Here is a 21,624-nt window from a genome sequence, read left to right on the forward strand (position 1 = left end):
TACCCCAGTGAGTATGAAGCTATGGATTTAGGAGACAGTTTCACAAATAAGGGGAGCCTGTATTTGTCACATTAACTGCATTTAATAAACGGCCCTTAATAAAAGGATTAACTTGAATCTGTCCATGCAGAAGAGCAAATGCGTCGAGTTTTGAGATCTTGGTTGCTGTAAACCTATAGAAAACACACAGTGCACTCTGAGGAAACTCTGTCCCACCCATTAGGTGAAACATACTCAAAAATTAATTTTGTGGCTATTACAGAAATGTGGGTAAACATACAAAAGGAGAGTAAAGTGGAGTAATGAAGGAAAGAAAGGTTCCTATGGAAATTTTAAGTGCTTAGCCTTACAAGCCTAAGCAATTGTCTGTTGCTTCCTTTTCTTCCCTGACTATTTGGAGTTGATTGCTACATTCTTCCATCTGGATTTCATCATCTAACGCCTCTGAAAAAGGGTTCTGTGTTGGTTCCAGTCTGCTCCAGTCACTTTTCCACACTGGTACTGTCTGTCAGCATGTGCTGTCGACCTTCTGCCTGTCACCACTACTGTGCAGACATCTGGAATGCATCAGCTCCATGTTGCAGACATTCTACAGCATCTAGTTGCTGACTCTGTTCCTGAGGATGGTCAAAATCACATCTAAACCTTTCTGTGCAGCTGCTGCCTTCCCTGGTACCTAAATCCTACACCATCTCCACAGCCACATGACTAGCCAATACAGCCTCCCTTGTGATTGATGGCCAGTTTTGAGGAGAGAGGCAAGAAAATTAGCAATAGTGGGCTTTTGGTTTCTGTTAATCAAGGCAAGGAGACCCAAAGCAGAACATGTCTGGCACTACGCTCTGGCAACAGAGGGGCTGGTGGACACTGAGCAGCTGTGTCCTGCCCAAAGGCTGACAGCTTCAGCTTCCTGCATCCTCCCTCACAAGCTTTTTTAGGTGGTGCAAACAGAAGCTTGAGAGAACAGGGTGAGGAAAAGTCCAGCCCAGACCTTGGAAGGAAACAGACGGAATCATAGAATCATGAAAGAGTCTGGGTTTGAAGGGACCCCAAGGATCACAGAGCTCCAACCCCCTGCCACAGGCAGGGACACCAACCTCCAGGCCTGGAGCTACACAAGGTTGCCCAGGGCCCCATCCAACCTGGCCTTGAACACCCCCAGGGATGGGGCACCCACCCCCTCTCTGGGCAGCCTGTTCCAGCCCCTCACCACTCTCTCTGCAAAGAACTTCCCCCCAGTATCTCATCTCCCCCTTCCCTCCTTCAGCTTCACTCCATCCCCCTTGTCCTGCCATTATCCACCCTTTAACAAGCTGATTCCCCTCCTGTTCCTCTGCTCCCTTCAGGGACTGGAAGGCTGCAATGAGGTCCCCCCACAGCCTTCTCTTCTCCAGGCTGACCCAGCCCAGCTCCCTCAGCCTCAGGACTCCAGCTGGGGCCTCAGGAGGGCAGAGCAGAGAGGGACAATCCCCTCCCTGTCCCTGCTGCCACCCCTCTGCTGATGGAGCCCAGGATCCCATCGCCCTTCCCAGCTGCAAGAGCCACTGCTGCTCATGGGAAGTTTCTCCTCCCCCATGACACCCAGGGCTGGTCTCCAGGGGCTCCTCTCCCAGTCTGTTTATCTGTCTGGGATTCCTCTGGCCCAAGTGCAGCACCTGACACTTGGCAGTGTTGAACCTCATCAGGTTCACCCACCTTTTCAGCCTGTCAAGCTCCCCCTGGGTGGCTCTTTTCCTTCTGTTGTGTCAACCACACCACTCAGCCTGGTGCCAAAATTGAAACGCTTCATGGAAATGGGCACAAAGCTCCCTTTCAGCAGCCCTGGGCATTGCCCACGTATGTCAGACATACACCCGCACAGCCCTGCTATGGGCACAGGGCTCCTAACACTCCTCTTGGTGGCCTCGCCGCTTTGGACTGGGTGTGCGGACACGGGAGCTGTGGGGAGGTGTGTGCAGAGGCGGCTCACGGCATGCAGCTGAGGCGCAGTGTGGGCTCGCTGAAGGGCTCCACTGGTGGCACCCCACAGGCTGGCGGCAACACCAACCCGGCAACAGCTCTGCTCGGGTGCGGAGCCAGGGGCTGCCCCGAACGAGCCACCTCACGCCAGCCTGAGGCGTCTGAGGGAACAGCGGGCGGCGAGACGCCCGTCTGAGACTCCTCCGCGGTCGCGGGACACGCCGGCCCGTGTCCCCCTTCAGCGTCTTCCCCGAGCGAGTCGCCCTCCGGCGGGTGACCTCCCCATCCCCCCGCCGGGCGCGCTGCACGCGCCGCGAGGAAGCGCCGCGAGCCCCACCCCTGCCCGCGCCCCGCCCCGCCGGGACAGCTGCGGCGGCGGCTCGCGGCGGGCCCGCCCGCGCGTGCGCGGCTGCGGCCGGCGCCAACGCCTCAGTGCGCGCGCGCGCCGCGGCCCGGAGGTGACGCGGGAGGGCGGGGCCGGCAGCGCGCTCGCGGGGGCTCTTTGTGTGCGCGGCGGCGCGGCGCGGCCGTGGCGATGCTGTCGGGAGGGAAGAAGGCCGCGGAGGCGGCCGCGGGCGGCGAGGGCGGGCCTGAGGCGCCGGCACCTCCGCCCGCTGCCGCGGGGGCCCTGGGCTCCTCTGGCGAGAGCGGCGTGGCTGCGGAGCGCACTCCCCGCAAGAAGGAGCCGCCGCGGGCCTCGCCCCCGGGCGGGCTGTCCGAGCCGCCGGCCGCCGGCGCCGCCCCTCCGCCCGGTGCCGAAACCACCGGCATCGCCGAGACCCCCGAGGGTCGCAGGACCAGCCGCCGCAAGCGGGCCAAAGTAGGTGTGGGGGAGGCTGGGGCTACGGGCCTGGCCCCGCCGGCCTGCAGCCGCGGCCGGAGCGGGGGTGTAGCGGGCGGCGCTTGCTCCGGGCGTTGGGCTGCCGGGCCCCGGCAGTGAGCGGGGAGGCTCTCGGTACCGCGACGGGCTCCAGGGAAGAGGCTGGCGGGACGGGCCGAGTGCCCCCGGGACCGCTCCCTGCCCGGCCCGAGGGAGCTTCCCCGGGCGGCGCTGGTGTGTGGGGTGGGGGAGCCGCTCGGGAGGGATCGAGTCCTCCTCGGGGGTGATGAACATGCGGGCGCGCAGGGATCTAGCGCGGGTTTAGAGCTCCTATCGAAATCTTTCCTATTAGCTGCCCTTCGCCAGGCCCGGGGCTTAGTCCTGCGCTCTCACAAAGCTGAGCAGCCTGCAGTGGTCCGCGGAGCTCTGTAGGGCTTCCTGGTCAGGTATGAGGGATAAAAACCAGTGCCCTACCATGGCATCTGAGCTCCTGCGGTCATACGTCCTTGTTATTGCTAGGGGTGTGTGACTGCGGGCTCTCTCGAGGCTTGTATGCATGGGATGGTGTTGGTACTGCAGCATTATAAAGGTAATGACACCGTGCTCAGTCCTCTGTTCCTCAGTTTCCCTCCGTTATCAGTGGAGCCAATGTGCTGTGTTAAGGGTGAGACTGAAGGCCAGAAACAGGTCCCAGTAGTTCAGGCTTGTGGTTTTCCTGTTTCCATGTGGGAACGTGACTGTATCTTGGTGAAACTTTTTTCTTGGAAACCCTGTAGCAGAAGGCTTTTAAGATGTTGGCTGTGCTCAAAGCTGGGTGTGCTTGATGTGGAAGCTGAAATGACTTTGAGGAGCGCTCTGTTGTGCTGTAGCTGTGGCACTGAATGTCTCGCTCTTCAGAGCTCTTATGCAAGGTGATAGCTGGACTCATCCTTTGCATATAGGAAGTGTTGAGTAGGTCAGTCTAGTGCATCGTTTAAGCTTGAAGAGGATAGGTGTAGATTAGACATGATGAAGAAATGTTTTTTATGATGAGGGAGAGGCACTGACAGATTTTCCAGACAAGCTGGGGCTGCCCCGGGATTCCTGGCAGGGTTCAAGGCCAGGGTGGGTGGGGCATTGGGCACCCTGGGCTGGTGGGGGGTGTCCCTGCCCATCGCAGGGGGGCTGGACCAGGGAATCTTTAAAGGTTCCTTTCAACCTAAACAGTCTGTGATTCCTTTAGAGGCAGTATATCTGGAGTTTGCTTGCTTTATAGTGTTTTACTAACAAGTAGGAATTAGTGTGCTACCAGTGGGTTGTATTTGGGTGTGTTTACTGACAGTAACCATTTGCTAGGGGTGTCAATCTCTTAACACAGCATGTCCCCACGTTCACTTCAGGCTAGCATAGGGTGCACCTTACTGTGGATGTTTGTGATGTGAACTCCATTGCAGAGGATATCCAGATCAAAAAGAAACCTTGGGGCAAGTTAGGTTTTTATTGGGCTTGATTGTTCTCTGAAAGTTTTGTGAGCACAAGGTGGATGGGGCACTTAAGAAGCAGAACTAGTCTGTGCTGGGCTTATCTGCCTGTGGTACTGTACTAGTGATGTGGTGGGTCATGGTAACTTGCTTCAGAAGGGGCGTTCACAAAAGGTCCCAGTAGTGTGACATTTGCTCAACCATGTGAAAAGCTGAATGTGCTGGGCAGGATGGGATGGAAGTATTTGATAGGTGATGGGGTGTGTTAGTGGTTTACAGAATTTGCTTTGCTGTACCTGGGCTTCCCAATGATACTTTGAATCGTGCCTGCTAATACCCTTTCTTAATGACTGAACTTTTTGAAAGGAGCTGCCCTGTGGTGTGTTGGAGGTGCACTAGCTGCTTTCTTGTCTTTCCCATGGTTGTATATAGTGAGAAGTGCTTATTTCTTTTCCAGTACGTAGGGAAATTCAGTGACAGCATACAAAGCTTTCTTACCTTGTGAATGTGCTTGGTTTATTAAGCAGTATGAGGTGCATCCCTTCTATGTTATTTCATGGAATTTCCACATTCCTTTAAGTTGGACAAAGGTTTTTTTCAATCTGGTAATATTTATTCTTACCAGAGAACATAAAACATAAATGTCAATAAAGTCTTTTGGGTTTTGGTTTTTTTTCTTTTTTGGTCTTGTGTGACCATACTGGAGAGGAGGCAGATGGGATCCTCTGTACCAGGGCAAGGTGACATCCCCTGCACAGTTCTGGTCACCCATGTTTGAGAGAGAAATTCAAGTTGGAAGATATTGATTGGATGCAGAGGCAATTTGTTATCCCAGGGTTCAACAGGAAGGTGAAGGAAGGGAAGAAAATGAAAGAGGTTAAATGATAACAACTAGACATAAACTGGGCTTGCTATGAGTAGAAAGTTTTGGGTTTTTTTTTTAAATATAGTGGAGGTGAAAATAAGTGGACCTTGGTAAAATTTTATAGCATAGTAGCTGTTGTAGAACTGGACAAGGTAACTCAGGCCTCTTCTTCAACCTGTAAACGACTTCGTCACTTGCAGCGTTCACTTTAGTACAGAGACTTACAGATGTCTGCAGTGTGTTCATCCTCTGTTCTGCTTTTTACAGGTGGAGTACAGAGAGATGGATGAGAGTCTTGCAAACCTGTCAGAAGATGAGTATTACTCTGAAGAAGAGAGGAATGCTAAAGCTGAGAAAGAGAAAAAACTACCACCACCACCCCCACCAGCACCTGCAGAAGAAGAGAATGAAAGTGAGCCAGAGGAACCATCTGGTGAGTTGAGGGAGGCCTTTGTTAATTGCCAGAAATTAAGCAAGGTCATTCATATTCAGCGTCATGAATCCTGTGTCTGACTTTGAATGGCTGTTCTACAGTGTTTTCTTTGCTGGTGCAATATGTGGAAGGAGGGGGAAAACCACAGAAGAGCCACCTAATAAAGATGGGAATATGCATGATCTAATGACAAACTAACCTAAACCTCTTGTACTACATTCTCATGATCCTTATTGACTGTTCTTTGCAAGCTTATTGACCAGGTGAGGCATTTTGGCTTTTAGCTGCAGCATCTGTGTGCCAACATTCACCTCCCCTGAGAGAACAGAGGATAGGTTTTGCTGGGGGTGTCGCTATGATGGAGAAAGACTTAACATACAGTGGCTTTAAACTATGATTAAGTTCTGGTTGGATACTGTTTGCTTAAATTTCAGTGCTTTCCTCATTACCTGTGACAGACTTGTAAAGCTTCACTTTACACCAGAAAGTTTTTGTGTCAGTCTTGTTCCAGAGGCAGCTGTTGAAATGTATGGTGTTAGCAGTACCATATCCATTCTTTCCTTCTGTTGTGTCTATGGCTACCACCATGAGTTAAGTCTGGTGTTGGTGTATCCCTCTATCTATAAAATCATGCTTTTGCTACGTTCAGCTGTTGGAGATTCCATGATGTGTGTGTGCTGATTGGTTTTTGGCAATGGCTGAAATTTAGGAGTTGAACTTCTGCTCTATCACTGATGTAACTGTTTTCAGTCCTACTGCTCTTACTTGGCTTATTTTTGGCTGTCAGGTTTGAGAACGTAGACAAAAGACTGATGCCAGTTTGGGAATACTTACCTTCAGTTTCAGAAAATGTTAAAAGCTACAATTAGGTCTTATCTCAGGATTTGTCCCTGTCATCTCTCTCCAGCTGTGGCTGTTGACTCCTGGCTTCATACAGGAATGCCATAGCCTAGACTGGAATAATTTCAAATCCTCACCGCCCCTAGTTGTATCTGACATATAAAAAATGGAATCTTAATTGGTGTAATTAAGTATCTTAAGTTTAGCATTTCATTTAGCTTAGACTTTTTGTTTGATCTTTGTGACCTAATATTAAGAAATCGTTGATTTTTTTTCAGATGCTGTTTTGTGCCTCTGAGAATGATGATTGAAATTAGCTTGAGACAAAAGTCATTGAAGTAGAGTGTGTTGCCCATGAAGGAAGAGATGTGGAAGTTAGGCAATGATAGACTCAGGCTATTCTATGTACTCGGTAGTCTGTTCAGCAGTTGCTTTGCAAGCACTCTGGATTAGTTGTATTAATACAGCCAGTTTTAAACCAGGTTGTATCTACCTGCCTAGATTTTGGGTCATCCTATCCTTTTTTTTGTTCCTAGAAATCCTGTGATACACATGGAGCATAGGAAGCTGAGAAATGTTCAGTTGTCATTCCCTAGGTGGTCTTGCTGTGTTTTTAAAGGCTTCTGAAGCTGTATTCATTGGTGCATCTCTCTGTCTTTGTCTTTATTAACGCTGGTGTCGAGAGCATCAGGTCATCTATGCTGACTGTTCCAGTACACTGAAACTTCTAATTCAAATGCCTGTTGACAGGAAGAGGCAGGGAGTCTCCTGCATATAGAAGCAATGTTTATAATTGAGATTTTTCTCTCTGCCATTTCTCTGAAGCAAAAATAAGTGCTCAATAAGACATATGAAATAGGACAGCAATGCTAGATCAGGATTAGAGATTGGAAGTTTAATAAAATACAGAAAGTTAGCTTGTGTGTTACTGTTGCTTTATTCTCACTGTGGTTCTTAGCAATGGCCTTGTATGTTTAAAGTCTGTGAAAACACAGGTAGTGGGGTGGAGGTGCAAAGCTGTCCTGTTCTAGGTTATGATGTTTTGTGTTGAAAAGTATAATTGTGCAATCCTAACGTAACAGTGACAGCAGCAGGTATTTAATTAGTCTGTCCTCACAGACAGTTTACCATAGAAGATTATGAACTGTCACAGTTAGGTGCCAGTGAAATGCTTGGTCTCGTTTGGGGTGCATTCCAGTAGTGCCCTCCACTGTGGGGAAGCTCAGATGGTTTTGCTACTATTACAGTCTGGATTAGCAAGATTTACCATGTTTTATGGCACAGTTGTTTTAGAAAGTGCAGCAGTACTTCCTAAGATCACTTTCTTAAGGCATCTCTCCTCTTTTTTTACCTGAGACAAAAAAAAAGCTTCAAGCTCATTTCAGTCCTGATGGTATGTGTGTTCTTGTTTGCCAGCATCCCTTTTGAAAGTAAGGAGCTTGCTGCTTTAATTTTTCTCCTCTGAGGGTCTTTTTTGTTTGTCCTCACCAAATTGGGTTTTCTTATAGCTTCCTGAAGTGGCTCTTACCTTTTCGGTTCAGTCAGTATTCTGTGTGGTAATCTTGCATTTCTAGCTGCTGTTTTCCATGGAAGCCTGAGACTGAATGTGATCTAGACTAATGTCAAATGAATAGTCAAGCTATTGGTGCTGTCTCTGTTTTCCTGCCTCTTTTTTTCCTGTTTTCCTAATTAAATCCAGTCCTCAGTGGTAATTGTGTGCTGCTATTCTTTATATTAAGGCAGTGGATGATTGTACAAGGTGGACTCCTTGTAGGCCTTTCCTGGCTGTGGTTCAGCCCACGGTCCATTGTTCTGTTGCCTTGAGCCTTTCAGCAGATGCTGCTGCTGCAGAGGCTGCATTCAGCTGTGAAAACTTGCTGGTAATGTGGATCAGCACATTGCTTGCTGCTTTGTTCCTGTACAGATGGAGCATGACTTTCTGATGGGGAAGGAGAGGCCATCTGCTCCCACAGGCCTTGTTCCCACACCTCTGTGCTCAGACTAGGCAGTGTTCAGAACTGGGTTCAAGCCAGCAGTGATAGTGATGAGCTTTCTTTGACCTAACATTGAAAACGGTTTCACTGTTGCTAACAGAAGAGGGAAATGATGATTTCACTTGAAGTCAAGCAATTTAGTCTCCTTTCCTCACTGTCAGTGTGAATTCATGGGTAATAAATGTCTGGTGTCAGCATCTGTCCAATTTCATGACTTTTAGAAGGCACAAGTGTAACTTTTCCTGCTAATTAATGGCCTGTGTGGGAGTGTAAATACTGATGTTTGAGTTGTGTTAATCTCTCCCAGAATGGAAGCAGGTCTTGTAATGTTCTGAGGAAAATAAAGTACTTACAGATTAAGTGAAGTGAGGAATTTTCTCTTGCTGTTGCAGATATGTAGAGTCCCAACTCTGGGACTTCTGAGGCCTGTCAAAATGCAGTAATTTGTAACAGTCTCTCCTGTGAGTTTCTGAGCTTCCCTGCTGGTAGGCTGACAAGTACTGACTGTAGCTTCTCTGCTGTAGCTGAGTGAAAATGGCTGAGTGAAACTGTTTCAATTCCTGTTGTATCTGTAGATGTGTAATGTTACAGCAGTCCAGATGTTCATCCAGCTTTGGGTCACTTTGTGACCTGCACTAGGGGTTAAATTTGTAGTTCAGATTAAGTGCTTTTAAGTTAGTATATCCCTTTAATAGCCTCAAATTACATTCTGGCAAAACAGTCCACCCAATCCCAAACTCCAAAGAGTAATCTTAACTGTGGTACGTTCAGCCTCAGGTTAGACCTTACTCTTATGTGGTTAGAGGTGGCACCTTGATCAGAAAGCGACTGTTCCATTTGCTGCCTTGACCTCATCACTCTGTCTCGAGTGAGATTTTGTTTGGACTTCAGAAAACACCAGTTTGCTGACTGTTGAAGCTTTTGGGTGCAGGAGCAGCAGTGGAACAGTGCTCAGATATCTCTCTTCCACAGCTTCCTGCTCTAGGGCTGTGACAAGACTTCAGCAAATATCTGACAGTGGAAGAGTATCACTTACAGACTAAACTTGCAGCTAGTGTCTGTGAAGATGAGCAGTGTGTGAGGTGACCTTTGTCAGCTTTGTTTCTGCAGACATCACAGCTGTGTTCTAGATATGCCCTGTTGCTGGTTGTGTTGTAGCCCTGTCAAGGTTGCAATTTAGGACTTACATGCAAGCTAAGGTAATTTTGAGTCTTCTTCAGATCTTTGAGTGCTTTGCCTTTCCTTGTGCTTCCAGCCCTGGGTATGTTGAAAGACCAATGTCTTTCAGTGCTGGGTATTGATCATGTTGCTGATCAATGGTATTGATGTGTCCTTGGCTTCAAAGGTGGTCTTCATGTGTTAGAATATTTCTGGTGTATCAAAGGTGCTGAAGCTGAAATAAGTGGTCTGAGCCTTTCCAAAAAAAAGCTTTGTCATCAAGTTTCAAGGAAGAGTTTATGGCCAAAGAAAAAAGCTCATGTGAAAGTAGGAGGCTTTTCAGAGTGGTTCAAAGTGCCCCCTTACCCCTATGGGGAGGCTTGTGAGTACCAAGGTCAAGGTTGTCAAATTCTTATTGTTTGAGATCTGTAGGATCTGATGGTATCCATCCACCAGATCTTGGCAGTAAGAAATGTAATCTTATTATTTGAATCCTAGCTGTTAATGAAGTTGATCATAAGTATTTATCCACCAGGAATGCTACATATTGTGCACCTCTTTAGTTCCCATAAAGTTTGATGTAAAGCGTTCCAGTAACATGGATAACACTTTAGAAGACCACAGAGTTTGGTGCCCTGAACCTAGGTTCTGGAAGATGGGATTCTTTCTCAGAAATGGGTTGAAGTTAGTTGGTGAAATTTAATACCTAAAACGCCAACTGCCGGGCCTTTATGTCCAGTATGATTTAACTTATGGAGTAAGGTCCCTGAGTTCTCCTCTTTCCTTCCACAGGGCAAGCAGGAGGACTTCAAGACGACAATTCTGGAGGGTATGGAGACGGCCAAGCATCAGGTGAGGGTGGCGTTTGATGCTTGCCACTTAGTAGCAAGAGCCGCCAAGTTAGGGATGATGCTTGCAAGTGCGCATGGGTGCGGTGGTCCAGAGCTTAGCCAGAGACCCAGGAGTTGTGTACCCCCTGGTTACAAAAGTGAAGGGGACTCTCAGACTGCAGTTGGGGTCTGTACCAGCTGCAGAAAGGATGCTAACCTGTGTTGAAATGCCTCAGGCCGATCTCTCATCCCTCCACTCCTCTCCATGTTTAGAGGAGTCCAAACGTGCAGAAAGATACCTAGTACTTAGCCAGTTTCTACCACCTGGAATGACATGTAAAGCCCTGGGCTTCAGCATAGTAAATAAACCTTTTTTTCTAATTTGCTGAAGAAACGTTGTGGGGAGTCCTGTTTGTGCTCCTTTGCTTTTGTTTTTTTCTTTTGAAAGGGTTTGTGCTTGAGCTGTGTGCCAGTGGTGGCCTGTAAGACTTATCCGTGGGGAAAATTCTTAGTCTGCTTCTCAGTGGACTAGACTGGGAATGGCATTTGCCATTTGACCTAAGTACTGATGCTAGCAGTGTGCCTTTATTGCTTAATTCACAGATTTGGTGTCTTTACTCATAAATACTTAGAGTGCTGCTGAAAATCTTCTTCAAACTCTGCCACTTTCATTCTTGCTTGAGGATCAGGGGTTTAAGCAAAGAAGTTGAAGGCTCCAAATCTATTTTGTACCTCCAAGTTGCTCTTTTTGAAGCAAATACACCTTGAAGATACTCATTAGAGTGTGCATCCATGCTGTTCAAAGTAAAGGAGCCTAGTTATGTCTTGGATCTTGTCACTTGCTTGTAATTTCTGACTTCTAGCTAGTGGGCCTAAAGGATGCATTGCCTGTTTCATTTTTAGGCAGGCACTGGCTGGCAAGAAATTCTGCATATTTTGCATTTTATATCCATGCTGAGGGTATGCTGTAGCAATTGGCTGATTCAGTCATCAGGCAAATAACTTCCCTTCAGAATGTTTTTCATCTGCAGATGTTTTAGTAAGTGTTTAAATGAACAGCATCCCTCAAGATTTCTTCTGGGAGAAAGAAGATAATCAAAACATAGTTGCTCATGCTGAATGTCAGGAAGTGGTGAGTGTGTGTGCCAGTGTGTGTGAGAAGGACATGAGATTGGCAGGGCCATTCCTGCAGTTATTAGTTACCTACACCAAGGACAGTGTGTGTAGTTTGGAGTTGATGCTCTTTAATGTGTTGCTTTCATGAAACACAGACCCTAAGGGGGGGAAATTAATCACCCTGAAATTGATTTAATTTTGAGCTGCGTAGTTGTAAAATTGAAGTAAATTCTTACAAGGGCTTCCAGTTGTCCCAAATAAAATGGTATCATCTGGAATAGTAGATAGTTTTTTCTAAATTCTGGTGTCAAACATACCATGTCAGAGTCACAGAATGGTTTGGGTTGAAAGGAACATCAATGTCCACCTAGAACCAGTTCTTCCCTCTACCAGTCCAGGGTGCCAAAGCCCCACCCAACCTGGCTTGAACTCTGCTAGGGGCAGAGTGGCAGCTCCTCTGGGCAGTCTGTGCCAGGGCCTCCTCACCCACCCTCAGAGAGAATATATTATTTCTTCCTAATATCTAATCTAAATTTACCATCTTTAGGTTAAAGCCATCATCCCTTGTCCTCCCACTGCACTCCCTGATCAACTGTCACTCTGTCTTTCCTGGAGCCCCTTGAGGGATTGGAAAGTTGCAGGAAGGTGTCCCTGGAGCCTTCTCCTCTTCAGGCTGAACAAGCCTGATGCTCTCAGCCTGTCTTCACAGGAGAGGTGCTCCAGCTCTCTGACTGTCTCTGTGCCTCCTCTGGACTCGCTCCAGCAGCCCCGTGTCCCCTTTATACTATGGACTCTGGAGCTGGAAGCAGTATCCCAGTTTGGGTCTCATCAGAGAGCAGGAGCGGAACCCCCTCCCTTGCCCTGCTGGTAACAGTGCTTTGGATGCAACCCTGAACACACTGGCTTTCCTGTGGTTTGTTGCTTTCTAAATCCCAGCAGTCCTCCAGAGCTGGCCTGACATGTTAAAGTTGGGGGATTGCCACAAAAGACACAAAAATCCCCAAACAATAAAAACCCCACCTACCTTCAAGCTTTCCCCAAAGCTGTTAGAAACACCACGTTCTCTGGATTCTTAATTTGAACAACTAATTTTCAAAGCTTTTCAAGAAGGTGGAGATTTGCCTTAAATTGATGTGTATGAGGGGTCCCTGGTAGTTCTTGCTTCATGATGGGCTAATACTTTTTAGCAAATACCTAGAGAAATCAGGCTCAGCTCAGCATAAGCCTGGAAGAGCTTCAGCATTTAAAATCTTTAATTGACCATTCTCTGGAAATTGTGCTGCTGAAATTTTTGAGGATACTTGATGAACTAGGGCCTTAATTAAGATTAGTTAACATGAATAAAGGAGAGTTGCTGATTTTGGGTTGATTTGCATGCATGGTTTTAGGGAGTTTGTAGTTGGCATTTGCATTCATACCTCTGTGTTCACATAGTCACTGTTAGACTGAAGACAACAAAAACACTGGGGACTGGTTATTATTGGAGATGCTGGAGTTCTAGCAGAGTTATAATTTCTATTCCACAGCTGAATATTAGTGTCAAGAAGCATTGTGGGTGTGCCAACATTTCCTGTCATTCATTTAATTTTACTTTTTTGCAGTGCTCTGCACTCTTACTAACTTCCTCTTACTAATACCTCTTGCTGTAAAATTCCTGTAAATTAGAGACAGTCTTTGTGACCTTGAGTTATCATGCAGATTCTCTAATCTCTGCTTGTTGAAGGGATTTTGTAAGCTTCACAACTGTTACCTTGCTTCATCTTTGGGATGTAAAAATGCTTGGAAGTTAAAGGGGGGGCTGTGTGTAGTTGCACCAGGACTGAAAGAAGAGAATTCCTCTCCCCATAGTGATGTGTATCTCTGCCCATGAGCTTCAAACCTTCCAAGAGTTGCCTTGGTTCATGTAGCACACTGCAAGCTTCTATTTTCTTTGCTATGTATTACAATTTGATCAACTCCAGTTTTGGCAAACTATCTTGCTGCATTACTTGTGGGTTTATTTCCTCTTAGGATATATTGGCTTTTGTCTTTTCAGATTGAATATCCTCTCCCCTTGTCCTGATCTTGTTGCTTACTAGGATGGAGAAGACTTACATTGTTCTTGCTGTATTTCACATCTCAGTATTGAATGTTGCTCTCTGTAGCTTCAAGGTTCACTCCTGCACTTGTGCACTTTCTGTAGCTGTCTCATGTTACTCTTGTACTGTGTAACGTTCAAATGAGCGTGAGGAATGGAGGGTGTGTAACTGCATTACCAGTGTTGAAGTTGATACAAGCACAGGTGTCTTATGAATGGAGTCTTTCCATGGAGAAAATGTCTGTGGTGTATGTTCAACATTAGCCTTTCTACATGTGGAGCATTTAAAAGTCACAAATCTGTTGAGTAGAGGCAGCACTTGGGGAGGGACACAGGAAAGAGCATAAGAACATTGCATTTCATAGCACTGCCTGCTGTGCATGTGGAAAGTATGCAAAAGGAGAGGTGGTGATGGGTTCCTCTGCCTTGAGGAGCTCAGTGCAAATGAGAAGCGTGTGAGAGCAGGGCTGCAGGTATTGTGCTTGTACCCTACTGAGCTTTTTTGGCTTTGAACATGCTCCACAATGTTTCTCATAGTCTGGTAGAGACTGGAAACTACTCAAATGCAGGACAGCACCTAAACCAGCCACGTGTTATTGATCTTGTATATGATCTATGTTGTGGTGTGGGGTTTTTTGTTCGAGGTGTTGTGGTTTTGCTCTCCAGTAGAGCTTTTTTCATTAACCATAGATGATACTTGTGATTCCAAGCTGTTGACTGGAGAACCTGTGTGTCCAGCAGAAGAACATAAAAGGACCAAATTGAGAGCATGATGTGAGATTGGCCACCGTATCACCTCGTGGCTGGATGCACTGGGGAAGGGTCCTATACAAACCAGTTACTCAGCAGTTCCTTCTGCAGTGTCTGTAGACAACTTGTGTTTTTATTGTAGGTGTGGAGGGTGCAGCTTTCCAGAGCAGACTGCCACATGACCGCATGACATCTCAAGAAGCTGCCTGCTTCCCTGATATAATCAGTGGGCCACAGCAGACTCAGAAGGTGTTTCTGTACATCAGGAACCGCACTGTAAGTTTGTTGCAAGAGTATTGATGAAAGAGTAAGGGAATAGTGCACCTTGCAAAGCCTTTTGGCAGTTATGCTGTCTAAAAGTTGTCAGGCATGATGTTTTTTGGGGTTTTTTTTTGGAAAATGTTACCCATTTCTTCACTGGGGCAAGGCTGTGAGGCACATGGGGAATGTGGTATATTTACAATATCCAAAACGTGGTCATAACTACCAGCAAAACCATTCAGCTAAAACAGCTTTTGCAAAGTAAACCAGACAGAAAGCTGGTGCAAAAATCTATTACTATATATTAAAATAATATTGAATCAATTAAGTTCTTACTTAGAAGAAAGCAAACTTCTCAGCTGCTGGTTTTTGACTTTGCTTAGCATTCAGTTGCTGTAACACTGAGACATGAAGCTAGTGATGTGGCTTATTCTCAGAACAGAATGCTTACCTTGCTAGCTTTTATTTCATGAATTAATTGTAGTTCTGAAGAAATGAAACTGTTTCTCAATGTTTCTAGCAGTTCTGACCAATTCAAAACTTCCATACAACTTAAAATACTGAAAAAAGGACTAATATGCAAATAATTAATTGGAATTCATTCAAGTTTAAACACTAATACAACTTAAGCTGTATAACTGTGTTTTGCAAATGATGCTTTTAAAGGCTGATGATGCTTTTAGGTTCCTCAACACATCAGCAGGGTTCAGGGCTTTTATAGAAGAGTGTTTTAGAAATCTTAAGTCCTATTAGGAAAATTATCAGTAGGTTAAAGCAGATCATGAAAACTTACAAAGCACAATGTAGGGTAAATGACCTGTTGTGACAGTGCAGGGCAGTTGTAGTTTGAAGCCCTTAAAAATCTTTTAAGGCTTGCACTGTTTGTAGAGAATCTAAAATGAGAATTTGGAAAGGAGTGGTTGTACAAAGTTACTTTAAAAACTGCAGAGGATCAAGACTGAAGAGTTACTGGGTGATAATATAGCAGAGGAATTTTAAATAAAAGTAAAACAATGTGCATACTGGAAGTAATTGTATATATACATACATAGAGATTATAAAAACATACATTCTGGGCTTTGTACTCTTCCAGCTGAGAATGGAGTCGTGGCATTACTATTTGTAGTACTACAGAATGGTCAGTTCCACACTTGGGACAGATCAGAAAACATGGTTAAAAATTAGTAGAAGTAGTATGCTAAAGATGAAATTTGCACCAAATGGTCTCCTAGATCATATGTAAATTCTTAATCTTTCATATTCATTGTACTTAGAAAAATAAACTGGAAATGAAGTAGCTGTGAGGAGCTATGAAGTTCAGTAGTATAATTGTAGAGAAATACCCAAATGAATGACAAATTCTAGACTACAGGGTGGTGTGGAGAGATGCTCTGTATGACCCAGGTCTAGGCATTAATAGTAAAACATTATTTATTGCTGTCCATACCAGGAAGTAGGGTTTCTGTTGGGGAAAACAGTTGTAATTCCCTTTTGTGCTTTTTTCAGTGAGATTGAGATGATTATAAAAGACTGAGGTAAATTACTTTTGTAAGAGGACAAGGACTTCTGTAGATTTTACAAAAATAACATGAAAAGTGGTGCTGAACAGTCAGATGTGGTGTATGTTTTCTTGTGTGTCTGATGAGGAGATCGTTCACTTGATGTATTTCCACTTGTGGTGTAGGAAGTTAAACTGGGCTGTAGCACACAGTCCTAAAGAACACTGGAAGGCAAATTCAGCACTGCTTGGACAGCTTAACTTGTTAGTTTTTCATCTCCTTACAGTATTTGATAACAAACGTGTATGGAAAACACCTCTTGTGTTGCTTAATATAATATCTTACTGTTCCTTTAAACACAGCTGCAGCTCTGGCTGGATAACCCCAAGATTCAGTTGACCTTTGAGGCAACTATTCAACAGTTGGAGGCACCTTACAATAGTAAGTGATGTTTTTCCACTGTCAAACCATACTGTATGTATTGCTGCTACTCTTTTTTTAGGTTTGATTGGAGAAAAGCTGCTCCAAATAAAAAGAGGACTTCACATGGGTCCTGTTGTTAGTGGTGATTCATGAAGGTTCATGTACAGAATGGGGTGTTGCAGTATGCTCCTGCTTCAGGTTTGCTTAGAGTATATTGCCAGGTAAAGAAATACATCCCTAGCATAATTCCAAAAAGCTGATAAAAAGCTTGTTATAGAAGCTTCCTGTGAGTAAATTCATCTGCAGCTTTTAGGGTTTGTTACAACTCTCATGGTTTGCAGCTGTGAGATTGTCATAAAGTTTCTGGGAGCCATTAATAAGTTGCATATGGACTTGTAGAGACTGGCTGTGGTGAGGAAATGGGATGAGAGAGCAAGGAATTGCTGCAAATGCAGGCTGTGCTACTGGTGTAGAAAAAGATCCCATTAAACTGGAAAAGGGTGGAGAGGAGCCATAAAGAAAAAGTAATTAAAGAAGAAAATAATTATGGAATTAACACAGATACACTGTGAGGTATTGAAAATGTTACAGTATTGTGTTTGCAAAATTCAGAGTGAGAACTGAGTGTTCCAGGAGTGGCTTGGATTAATATTGGCAAATCACACTGAAATTCTGGGTAAAGGTCTGCTGTGCTAGATAGAAGGAATTCAGATCCTGTGCTGCTGCTCAGGCAGAATCCAAAACTTTCCCAGTATAGCATGGAAAAGAGCTGGTGGTTTCCAGAAGACTTTAACCACAGCTTCTTCAAGCAGATCAATTCTTCAGTAGGGTAGATGGAGATGCAGAATGGGATCTGATCAGCGTGCCTTTGCTGGGGTGTACTTGTGAATGTGTTTTTGCTACATATGTGCTGCTGAACATACAGAATCATTCCAAAACCTTCCAATTCTTGCAGGTGACACGGTGCTGGTTCACAGGGTGCACAGCTACCTTGAAAGGCATGGCCTAATCAATTTTGGTATCTACAAAAGAGTGAAGCCCCTTCCAAGTAAGAAACTTGAAAATTCCAATTATTCTGTGATCTGCTAGGACAAATTGAGTGCTTTATTGTTTTTATTTAGGATTGCAGTGCTGGGGTGGGGGGCTGTGAATTTGGCTGCTAATATTCATGTTTAGGCTATTTTAAAATTTTATTTTGGCATGGAGAAGCCATGAATTTCAATGAATCACTTTGAGGTGGGGGATATTTGATAAAGAGTTTGTTCTGCTGGAATGGTGGATGAGAAGGAAGCTTATTTTTCTTCTTGGTATCTCTTAAATGCAGCTTTGACACGATGACTTGCAGTGTAGTAACACACATATAGACTCTGTACCTTATTTTCCACTTTCTTTAGCCAAGAAGACTGGGAAGGTGATCATCATCGGCTCTGGGGTCTCTGGGCTGGCAGCAGCTCGCCAGCTGCAGAGCTTTGGGATGGATGTCACAGTTCTGGAAGCCAGGGTAGGAATGTTTGTGCTCTTTTGCTTCTGATGCAGAAACTGAACCAGCAGCCACAGTCCTATCATGAGGCCAAGTGTCCCAGGAGCCTGCCTGAGGGGGGTGAGCTCCTGTGTGGTTACAGGCATTTGGGGAGTGTTTGCTGAGCACTGAACACCCTGTACTAGGAAACAAGCGTTACCAGTTCTCACTGGGAGCTGGGTAATGCTTTCTCAGGGGGTCTCTGCATAGTGCTGTGACTAGACAGGTGCTGCTGTCATATGCTTACACATGCACTGCTTACACCAGTACTAGACTGGAATCTTCTGTCTTGCATGATTAGGAACTGATTTTTCACTGGAAAGTAGAATTTAAGCTAGTATTTCAAGAACTTGTCCCATGGATGGAATCTCTGTTGTGAATTGCCATATGACATCAGACAGGAGGTTTTTCTTCTACCTTTTAAGTCTACAGTAGTTATTTTCTTATTTATTGCTGCATTTAAAGTTAGAGCTCCATTTCGTGGGCTATGAACTAGCTGATTGTTCTTCCACTAATAAGGTATTTTTTTATATCTAGACCTAATTTGGAATCTTCTCTTTTTTTAAAGTTGGCAATTTTTTCATATAATTTTATCAATCAAGACAGCTTGATGCTAATTTAAAATCAATCAATCCACTGACTAATTAAATTGGAATTTATCTAATCCTTGGCTAAACTTTGTCTCTTGAGTTCTGATGTTTTTCTAGCACAGATTAACACAATGTGCTTTAGGGTTTTTTTTATTACAATACTATTTCAGGCTTTTAGTTTTGCTCCCTAGCAGTAGCTAGCAGGAGCTGCTGGCTCTGTGCTTCACAGGTGCTGTACAACTAAAGCAAAGGGGTGAGTGCAGCAAGCTTGTAGCAGTCTCTTGCTCATCTGAATGTACTGTAGGGTTTCTCTTTTCTTTTGTTCTTGCTTGTTTGGCTGTTCTGGTTTTGTTTTACAGATTTTTTTTTTTTTTTTAAACAGGAAGAAATGATTCTGTGTTGTAACCTGGGTTTTGGTTTGTGCATCTTTGTTACAGCCAGTATGTGGATCTGGCAAGAGGCTATTTTAAAATAACACACTGTATTTTCCAGTCATTTTTCTCTGGACTGCTTCATCTCTTCTTGAGTAGTCTGTAATTATTCTTTTTAAGGGTGCCTGGTATTTTTTCACATTACAATTTCAGTGAGTCAGGTTGCAGTTCCTTTGTGTTTATCCATTTTCTTTAACTTTTAGACTATTAGTTTGCATGCCTCTGAACCGCTGATATGACTAAAAATCAAACTACGTTTTTATATTAATTGGTAGCTGTTTGGGATCTTTGCCCACTTGTAATTGTTATTTCTGGCATCAGCCTGTTAGCTGGACTGAGAATAAGGAAAGGCAGCTTTCTCTTTAATTTTCCTACCTTTTTGAGTTCAAGTGTAATCCTCAAGGCAGCAGGATGTGTTTCCGGCCTCTAAAATGGGCTGTTTATTTCTGGTTATCTTCATGACTGATAGCTGTCTCTTCTGTGGAAAACAGATAGAAAAACCATCACTAATTATTCCCAAGCCTACAACTTTATTTTCTCAAGCACAGTTACATCATTTCCTATATGGCTGTTGGATTTTTGTGGTAGGAGGTTGGAGGAGGAAATACAATATAGACCTTAATCTCTCCATGGACAACAAAGGGCTGGTTTTAGTCACAGTAGGTGCTATTGTAGATAGTGAAATCTGTCCAAATTGAGCATCTTATTTTGTTCTTCCAACCCTTTTGCTGAAGTGAAGTGTCCACATTTTTCTCCTTCAGTTTGGCAAATCACTGGAGAGGAAGTGTTCATGTGCAGAGGTTCTTGGAAAATAGTACCTTTGATTTAATGAACCTTTGGGTAAAGAGAATATTTACTCCCACGTTTTGTAGAAGCTTCAGGGATTATGTTTGAGTGAGATGTGTTGCCAGATGTTCCCAGAGGTTTGATACATTCTGCTTTTCAAAGGACCGAGTGGGAGGAAGAGTGGCCACCTTTCGCAAAGGGAACTACGTTGCCGACCTGGGAGCCATGGTGGTGACTGGCCTGGGTGAGTTCTTACAGAGAAAAAGGAGCAGAGAGGACAGTTGTGGGACAGGATTTTACAGATCTTTCATGGGCAGAATAATTGGATGTTTTTAACTCTTTAAAAAAATCAGTGTTCTAGTTCAGCCTCCTTGACAGCAGGCTGCATCTTCAGATGGCAGCCCACACTCAGGGCTGAGGTTCTGTTAGTGCCACGACTCTCAGTGGGTGCTGAAGTCATGCAGGTGCTTGTCATGTCCTCATGTTGCTGTAGATACATTCTTTTACAGCTTGCTTGTGCTTGGTGGAATTCTTTGTTCTTTCCTTGGCATGCTGCCCTCCTGTGCGTTTGCTCCTTTGCCTAATCCCTTTCAGGTGGTGTCTGCACAGGGTTCACTGCACTGGCTGAGCAAGTCTTGCTGAAGTTGCTCAGCCAGCTGCCAGCAGCCTCTGAGCTCAGGTCCAGGGACTGAATTTCTTGGTTTCTCTCAGTTGTTCCCTTGCATTTTCCAAAGCATGAGCTGAAACTGAACATGGAGAAGTAGGAACACAGCGAAGGGCATTAGTTGAGGAGTGAAGAGCAAGGTAAATAAGAGCAAATGAAAAGCAAAGTTAAAGATGGCAGAGAAACCACTGAGTTGGAATATGTTTTTTCATTTACCCAGGGGAAGAAATCTGTAGGAGGGGGAATGGGGAACAGAACCATTCAAAAGAGAAAGCCCCTCTTAAGGTCAGGGTTTAAACCTCAAAAGTCCTTTCTCTAACTGATTTCAAAAATAGTTGTAAAAATAATGGTAAACAACCCATATTCTTATTTGATGCCAGTTTATGGGATGGCATCAATTGTTAATACTGGTTATCCTGCTACAATGATGAGCAGGTGTTTAGTGTGGGATACCCTTCAGTAATGCAGTGGAATGATTTTATTACAGGCTTTATGCTATTTTAACTGAGTTTACTGACTGCCAGATCTTGGTGTCTATCTTATGATTAGTCTTTATTAAATTGCATATAGAAATTGTGTCCAGATAAATAGTGGGGAAGTTGCACAGTCCTAGTAGAAGACATTTAAGGTTGCCTAGTGAAAGACTAATATTTTTATATTCACCATGGATGTTTCCACTCCAAAATAACCGACCCTTTGTCTTGAATGAGGCAAGCATGCTGTGGATCAAGATTTCTATAGTATTTGAAGAGCCTCCTTCACATGTCTGAACCTGGAAGAGATGTAGGGAAGGAAGACCACTGAATGGGTCAGACTGGAGATTTAGGATCTTTTCTGGTTTTGTTAGTAAACCATGGAAGAACTCAAATTTTTAGTAGTTTGAATTAACTTGAAAAGTTAAAGATGGCAGAGAACCCACTGAGAGCTTATTTAGACCAACTTCAGAACTATTCTGCTTGTTCAGTCACCTTTTTGAAAACAAGGTATTAGCGTGGCTGAACTTCCCCCCTTTTTTAAAGGAAGGTTTTGGGTTTGATTGGATTGCAGAATCACAGAACACTGGGAAAGCTAGATCTGAAATTCTTTTTCCCCAAGTTAATTTGGTGAAGGAATCCATGTTGCCTTTCCTCTGTGCCATTTCCCACTTGT

General features: G+C 44.6%; 1 protein-coding gene across 2 annotated transcripts in view; it reads left to right on the forward strand.

The window, feature by feature from the left end:
• Positions 1-2,494: 2,494 nt before the first annotated feature.
• Positions 2,495-21,624, forward strand: part of KDM1A (lysine demethylase 1A) — a gene marked incomplete at its 5' end in the record, with an annotated part of 34,427 nt that continues 15,297 nt past the window's right edge. Inside the window, 8 exons of one of the 2 annotated variants that reach the window (XM_084274061.1) lie at positions 2,495-2,779; positions 5,372-5,537; positions 10,322-10,381; positions 14,445-14,578; positions 16,425-16,503; positions 17,441-17,533; positions 17,880-17,986; positions 19,974-20,055. In XM_084274061.1, the coding sequence (XP_084130187.1) occupies positions 2,495-2,779; positions 5,372-5,537; positions 10,322-10,381; positions 14,445-14,578; positions 16,425-16,503; positions 17,441-17,533; positions 17,880-17,986; positions 19,974-20,055 (1,006 nt within the window). The remainder of the gene's footprint in view (positions 2,780-5,371; positions 5,538-10,321; positions 10,382-14,444; positions 14,579-16,424; positions 16,504-17,440; positions 17,534-17,879; positions 17,987-19,973; positions 20,056-21,624) is intronic. The other variant, XM_084274060.1, reaches the window with a different exon arrangement.

The sequence above is a fragment of the Gallinula chloropus genome (assembly GCF_964237585.1).
Source record: "Gallinula chloropus genome assembly, chromosome: 22".
In the NCBI taxonomy this organism is placed as follows: Eukaryota; Metazoa; Chordata; class Aves; order Gruiformes; family Rallidae; genus Gallinula; species Gallinula chloropus.